Consider the following 8,128-nt stretch of genomic DNA (forward strand, 5'->3'; position numbering starts at 1 on the left):
GTGTTAATTCTCTTATATCAGCGGATCTAATCGGCTCGCCGGGCGGAAACTATAGAAAGGGATTTCTTCAGTCCGGAGCTGTTCAGGATTGTGAAGAATTCCAACACCACGGAGGGGAGAATGTGATTTGTATGAATACCTGGGATGAGGAATGACCCAGAAGAGGACATTAGAGTATAAATCCCTGAAGTCCCACCGAATGACGGCCATCCAGCACAGCGGAGCGCATTCTTCTGTCCACTCCCAGCACTACAATGTATAACCACCGGATCCCAGCGTCCTTCTCTACTGACAGCAGACTTCACACCTGAGTGTTTTCAGCTCATAAAAACGCCCAACAAGCAAAATCCCCTTCATTTCAATGGCGCCTGTTCACATCTGAGCGTTCTGTCACCTGAAACAAAATGCCTGAAAAACACCCTGAGATCAAAAAAGAATATGAACTTCTTTGGTGCAGATTACAGGCGTTTTTTGTTTTTTTTTATGCATTTTACATTGGTAACCTGAACAAAAACGCGGCAAAAACGTTGTGAAAAATGCGGCAAAAACGCGCGACTTTGAAACGCTCAAGTGTGAATGCAGCCTTATGCGAGTGGGATGTGGGTTTCTCCGCATCCAATTCGCATGACAGGAGAATGGATCCGGTTCACACATCTCCGGGCCGGCCGCGGCCTGCATTCAAATAAATGGTCCCCGGTAGGGACGCACCCATACCGTTTTTTTTTTTTTTTTTTTTTTTACGAGTACTGATACTTTTTTTTTTAGTACTCGCCGATTACCGATACCCAACGCAACTGTTTTGTTTTCACTTCAGCTGTCAGCAATGCTACAAAGCATTGAAAAGTTATTTACAAATTATATAAATAGATTTTTTTTTTTTAATTTAGCGCTTTTTCAATGTGAAATGTGTAAATATATGTTAATATATTATGTGTAAAAATATTCACTAACAAAGCAAACAAAAAAAAAAGTTTTTATTGTTTATCGTTTATAAAATAGACGTGCAAAAGAAAAAAAAAAAAAAAAAAACACAACAGGAAAATAATTAAATGGAGGAGAATAGGGAGTTAATTAAGGTAAATTTGCGTAAATTAGGGGTTATTAAGGGGTTAAACAGAGGAACATTTGTTCATCCCTTTGATCTGCAGATGAAGAAACAGAAAGAATCAAAAAGAAACAATGTTTCTTTTTATTTTAGCGCCATGTGGTTAATAAACATTGCCGGCTGCTTTTTTTCTTTTTTGACAGCTCCAATTTCCGGACTTCTTTAAGGCCCCTTTCACACTGGGGCGGTGGGGGCGTCGGCGGTACAACAGCGCTATTTTTAGCGCTGCTATACCATCGTTCTTGCAGCTGTATTCGGCCGCTAGCGGTGCGGTTTTAACCCCCGCTGGCGGCTGAAAAAGGGTTAAAATCACTCGTACAGCGCGGCTATAGAATACACCACTCCAAAGAAGCGGTTTGCGGGACTTTTTTCACCGTCCTGCCAGCGCACCGCTTCAGTGTGAAAGCCCTCGGGCTTTCACACTGAACAAACAGTGGAGGCTGTTTAGGGGCGGTTTGCAGGCGGTATTTTTAGCGCAATACCACCTGCAAACCGCCCCAGTGTGAAAGGGGTCTAACACTTCAGCTGTCAACAGGGGGGACCCCACTGACTACGTCTTTGAACCTTGATCGTGTCCTGAAGAAGCCTAATGGCGAAACGCGTAGATGCACAAGGGCTCATTGCACATAAATATACAGATGCACAGTATATGATGCTTTTACCCTTTTTTTTGATTGTTCTATGTAAATTTCAATAAAATTAATTGCTTTCATTAGGTTTTCTCTTTATTGTTTCTTAGCCTAAAAAGTCCGCTATATTGGTAATACTCAGTACTACCTGAATTTTCTCCCTATTAACGGACGTGGCTTCTCAATTGCACTGTTTTTCTCTAATGACCCCACTGACAGCTCAAAGAACCGAGCCTGAAAGTATCGGTTTCAGGTATCGGTGCATTTGCACGAGTACCGATACTTGTGCAAATACTCGGTACCGATACTAGTATCGGTGCAACCCTAGTCCTTGATTCCGATTCAGGTGTGAATTCAGGCAAAAATTCGGACCCAATTCGCACCTGAATCGGCGAACAGACACGCACCGGACCCCCTGCTGTGATATATGGAAGATTGATATTGCGCAGGGGAAAACAATTGATATAAGTGACCAAAAAGCTACTGGCAATAAACACAACCGAACAATTTGTGTAAAAAAAAAAAAACATATAAAACAAATTGCTGCGCTTGGGCCCCTTTCACACTTGTGCGACTTCTCCTGCGACTTGGGACTGTAAAGTCGCATGACAAGTCGCTGCCCATGATTTCCATTGATAATCATTCATATATGTGCGACTTCAAAAAGTAGTCCCTGTACTATTTTAGTCCGACTTTCATGCGAGTTGAGGTCCACAGACCCCATTCCCTTAAATCGCGTAGAAATCGTGGCAAAAATTGCATGTCTTAGGTCGCGGCAGTGTGAAAGGGGTCTCAGTAAGTGATAATAAAGTGCAAACACATTGAGTGACAAACATCGGTCCAAAAAGGGAAAATGCTTCCAAATAAAGAGAAGTGATAAAGTCTTTGAAATCGCATTTAAAAAGATGATGAACGACCATTCACCCAAGTGCACCTTTCACCGCGATTAAGAACATACTCTTACCAGATCCCTAGACTCCACATTATAGGAGTCTAGATGGACATGGATTCACAAATCATGGCAGATCCATCCATCAGATATAGGTGGAGATAGCGTCATGGCCGACCATGCTGGTTCTTAGTCTCTCTTGTGGATGTCGTATAAAGAAAAGGAAGAGTATCCACATAGTGTAAAGTTTCTGTATAGTTTCTCAGGCTGGGATCTGCTGGTCAAAGATCAGGCTGGCGTGGTGTTGTTGGACTCCGCCCTACATGTTTCGTCAGATATGACGTCATCTGGGGGTATGGAGTCTATGACAAAGCCTGCTGTGAACCCAGGCTAAAGCCCCTTTTCATGCAGGCTTTTAGATTAGGTTTACCTATCAGTTTTACCTGATCGGCGCCTCCATCCACTTCTATGGGGCAGTGGATGTCAGCAGTGACTCGTCCACTGTCACCCACTGCTCTCCAATCTGATCCGTGAAATCCAGACGGATGGAGACCCTATTTTCCATCCGTCTGGAGGATCGAATGAAACCGGACAGGCGGTCCGTTTTCATTCGATCTCCCCAAAGCATCCTGTGAATGGGGCCCCGCACCTAACCTTCAACCTCCTGTACCCATAATAGACCTCGCTGGGCTTCTAGGCATTGATAAAACCTTTCTATCCATCTCCTGGACTTGTGCCATTCCACAACTTCATCCTGGAGATCTCGGGGACTTGCCACCCATGGCTGATTGTTTGCTTCAGTTGCGTTACCAGGGACTGAAATGCTCCAGGAAAGCTCTTTTCGTGCTGAGCTAATCAAAATGACCACAGCTGAAGTCAAATGGCTTTTGTGTGTCATTGAGAAGGTGATTAACCACACCTGGTTGACTGGGGGGGTCCTTTTTCCAACTTTTTTTTCCTGACATGTTGGTGTTATAACTTTCACTTGGATGTAAATACAGCTGGATAAAACCGAAACTGTATTTGTCTTCATTTTAAGATGCAAAACAACAAAACGTGATTTTTTAAACTGCTTGACGACCGTTTAACTTTGATATACGGCAGCAAGGCGCAGGATCGGGTAGTACGTGATCCCTGCACTTCCGGGTCTGGGGGGTGCGCATGGGTGCCGCTAGGGTCCCGCTGTGATTATACACGGTGGGCACTGAGTTGCAGGTACAGTGGACTCAATGTCTGCCGGTACCCGCTGATCATTAGGCAAAGAGCCAGAATGGTGGTCCGTCTATGTAAACCAGGCAGATCGCTGTTCTGTCAGTAGGGAAGGCATGGATCCTGTGTTCCTGCAAAGCAGAAACACAGATCTCTGCCTTCCCCCTAGTAAAAGCACCTCCCCCCACAATCACTGGCTAGGAACACATTTAACACCTTTGATCACCCCTGTTAACCCCTTCCCTGCCGGTGTCATTAGTACAGTGACAGTGCATATTTCTAGCACTGATCACTGTATTAGGATCACTGGTCGCCAACAAAGCATCAAAAACGTCAGTAAGCGTCCAAGTGTCCGCCGCAATATCGCAGTCCCGCTATAAAGTCGCTGATCGCAGCCACTACTAAATAAAAAATTCCATAATTATATCCCATAGTTTGTAGACGCAATAACTTTTGCGCAAGCCAATCAAAACATGTAGCTGAAGACATATTGGCCTAAACTGATGTAGAAATTAGATTTTTTTTAATTTTTAGTATTAGTTTTATAGCAGAAAGCAAAAAAAATAAAAAAATTTCCCCCCCCAAAATTGTCGGTCTTTGTTTATAACGCAAAAAATAAAAACCGAAGAGGTGATCAAATACCACCAAAAGAAAGATCTATTTGTGGTGAAAAATTCCGAATTTTACTTGGGTACAGCGTCGCCCGACCGCGCAATTGTCAGTTAAACGCAGTGTCATTTTCCAAAAAAAAATGGCACTGGTCATGAAGGGAGGGGGGTAAATTTTCCAAAGGTCAAGTGGTTAAAGGGGCGCGATTCTTTTTCTATACCCCCTGTGTGTGTATATATATATATATATAGTGATAGGCACGGCCTTGGAGGGAGCGGTATGTTTTTTCTTTGGTGTGAATCGGCCCGTAGACTTTAATAATGCCGCACACTGAGGAGTACAGAAACACCTGTGCCCACCGATACGTACCAACGTGTGACCGACGAGCCGCAGAGTACCACCCACATCACAATTCCGAGCCTGAGAGGGAATCACCGGATCTCATTCTAACAACCGAGACAGAGGCAGGAATGTGGATGTCGGCTGTCAGTGGAATCCACAATGTAACTTCCCTTTCACTTTCTCCCGGTTGTTACAATTCGATACTTTTATTACACACAGAATGTTATTATCACCATATACAGGTCTGACCCCAAAGTCTGCACACCCAGCACCACAGCTCGCCCCACCACCCACATCCCCCCCGGCCACCCATACTACATGTGCCACCAACGATCACCCAAGAGCAACCACCCACCACATCCCAACTCTACTTCAGTGTGCCCAAACACCATGGATCACCCCAACCCCAGAGCACCCCCCATGTCGAGCCTCACCCCCCAGAGCACCCCCATGTCGAGCCTCACCCCCCAGAGCACCCCCATATCGAGCCTCACCCCCCAGAGCACCCCCATGTCGAGCCTCACCCCCCAGAGCACCCCCATATCGAGCCTCACCCCCCAGAGCACCCCCATGTCGAGCCTCACCCCCCAGAGCACCCCCATGTCGAGCCTCACCCCCCAGAGCACCCCCATGTCGAGCCTCACACCCACTTGCCTCAGTTCACCCCAACACTAATGTTCTCCCCCCGGGCACCCAACTCCCAAAACCTAGCACACACATAAACCACAACTCAACCCCTCACCGGCTCATTCCTGGCGCACCACGGCTCACCCCATCTCAAAGGCACCTTGACCCCAGGGCACCTACAGGCCTCAGATCTCCTCAGTCTCAAAACACCCACACGCCAGAGCTCCCCCGAACCGCTTCACACACACCTAATGCCAGAGGACCTACACATCACCCCTCATATATCACACTTTGCTTGCTCTGCACCCAACCGGCACACCGGGCACCAACCTCAGCGCGCCCATGCGGAGCACCTCGCTCCGACCCATTACAGCTTGCTCTGCACCCATCTGTCACCTTATCCCAGAGAACCCGCACGCCACGGCCTGCCCTGATCTTAAATGCACCCGGACGCCGCGGCTCGCCGCAACCCACGTGCCACACCTTGACCCCAGAGCACCCACGCATCTCTCCTCGCCCTGAGCCCAACGCACCCACACACCATGCCTCTTTCCAACTTCAGCGCACCCACATATCACACCTCACTCTGTGCCCACGCGGCACACTAACCTCGGCACACCCACGCGGCACACCAGGACACCAACCTCGGCGCGCCCACGCGGCACACCAGGACACCAACCTCGGCGCGCCCACGCGGCACACCAGGACACCAACCTCGGCGCGCCCACGCGGCACACCAGGACACCAACCTCGGCGCGCCCACGCGGCACACCAGGACACCAACCTCGGCGCGCCCACGCGGCACACCAACCTCGGCACACCAGGACACCAACCTCGGAGCGCCCACGCGGCACACCAACCTCGGCACACCAGGACACCAACCTCGGAGCGCCCACGCGGCACACCAACCTCGGCACACCAGGACACCAACCTCGGAGCGCCCACGCGGCACACCAACCTCGGCACACCAGGACACCAACCTCGGCGCGCCCACGCGGCACACCAGGACACCAACCTCGGCACACCAGGGCGCCAACCTCGGCCCGCCCACGCGGCACACCAGGGCGCCAACCTCGGCCCGCCCACGCGGCACACCAGGGCGCCAACCTCGGCCCGCCCACGTGGCACACCAGGGCGCCAACCTCGGCCCGCCCACGCGGCACACCAGGGCGCCAACCTCGGCCCGCCCACGCGGCACACCAGGGCGCCAACCTCGGCCCGCCCACGCGGCACATCAACCTCGGTGTGCCCATGCGGCACACCAGGACACCAACCTCAGCGCACCCACGCGGCACACCAACCTCGGCACACCAGGACACCAACCTCGGCGCGCCCACACGGCACACCAGGACACCAACCTCGGCACACCAGGACACCAACCTCGGCACGCCCACCTCGGCACACCAGGGCGCCAACCTCGGCCCGCCCACGCGGCACACCAGGGCGCCAACCTCGGCCGGCCCACGAGGCACACCAGGGCGCCAACCTAGGCCCGCCCACGCGGCACACCAACCTCGGCACACCAGGACACCAACCTCGGCACACCTCGCTCCGGCTCATTACAGCTTGCTCTGCACCCATCTGTCACCTTATCCCAGAGAACCTCCATGCCACGGCCCGCCATGATCTTAATGCACCCGGACACCGCGGCTCGCCCCATTCTCAATGCATCCGCTCGCCACAACCCACCCACCACACTTTGACCCCAGGACACCCACACATGTCTCCTCGCCCCGACCCCAACTCACCCACACACCACGCCTCTTTCCAACCCCAGCGCACCCACATATCACCCAGCGCGCCCCAACCTCAGCACACCTCACCCCCTGTACCCCCAGTCTCCTGGGTAATGCTGTCACAGACTGTACCCCTCTAATACACCTCCAGCTCCTCCCCCCACAGTGATGTCACACACACAGGCCCCTCCCTCCCCAGCAGGCTCCTCCTCACCTCGGGCTCCACCACCTCATGGTAGGCGGGCGGTGGCTCGTAGCTCCTCCCCCCGCCGTACTCCAGCCCGGGCCGCTCGTTGGTCAGCAGCGCCACCGCCTCGTTGATGTCGTTGTTGGCGAGGCGCAGCGCCGTGCGGATGGCTGCCGGCTCCGAGAAGCCCATACACAGCAGGGTGGTCATGTGCTGCTCCTCCTCACTCTCCATCCCGGGCGATCCTCCTCCTCCGCCACTCACACCGCCCGCCTCACCCGAACCGCTCTGCGCGCCGCCATCACTCCGGCCAGCCTGCCCTGGCGACACGCCCACCGCCGCCGCCGCTCTAACGTGACAGCTCACGTGACCGGCCGCCATCTTGCGCTTGGCGGAGAGCTGACAGCCGAGAGTGGGAGGGCGGCCATGATGGGGTTGGCGGAGCCAGAGCACGTCATGGCGTCACTGGAGGTGGGGCGGCGTGACAGGAGAGCCGCCATGCTGTGATTGGCCGCTGTTCCGTCAGATTGGGTGACCCGTCAGAATGTGTAACGGAAGTGACGTTACTTCGCCGCCATCTTGCTACGCCCCTCACTCCTCTACAGTAAGGATACACTGAAAAGGGGGGAAAGCGGACATCTTGTTACACCCACCGGAGTTTTGCATTTTACACTTATTTTTAACAGTAAAGTGAGTTTATATAGTGAAATACAGTACTTAGAACTCCGTGTGAATGTTTAGATGTTGAATTATAAAAGCAGCAAACTTCTGTCCGATTAGCATACCTGTGAGATG

General features: G+C 51.8%; 1 protein-coding gene across 6 annotated transcripts in view; it reads right to left on the reverse strand.

Moving 5' to 3' along the window:
• The window catches only part of USP24 (ubiquitin specific peptidase 24), a 225,004-nt gene extending 217,297 nt beyond the window's left edge, over positions 1 to 7,707 (reverse strand). For all 6 annotated transcript variants that reach the window (XM_073593889.1, XM_073593890.1, XM_073593888.1 and 3 more), the window contains exon 1: positions 7,361 to 7,707. In XM_073593889.1, the coding sequence (XP_073449990.1) occupies positions 7,361 to 7,567 (207 nt within the window). In that variant the 5' untranslated portion in view covers positions 7,568 to 7,707. The remainder of the gene's footprint in view (positions 1 to 7,360) is intronic.
• Positions 7,708 to 8,128: the final 421 nt, after the last annotated feature.

The sequence above is a fragment of the Aquarana catesbeiana genome, linkage group LG07 (assembly GCF_042186555.1).
Source record: "Aquarana catesbeiana isolate 2022-GZ linkage group LG07, ASM4218655v1, whole genome shotgun sequence".
Lineage (NCBI taxonomy): Eukaryota > Metazoa > Chordata > Amphibia > Anura > Ranidae > Aquarana > Aquarana catesbeiana.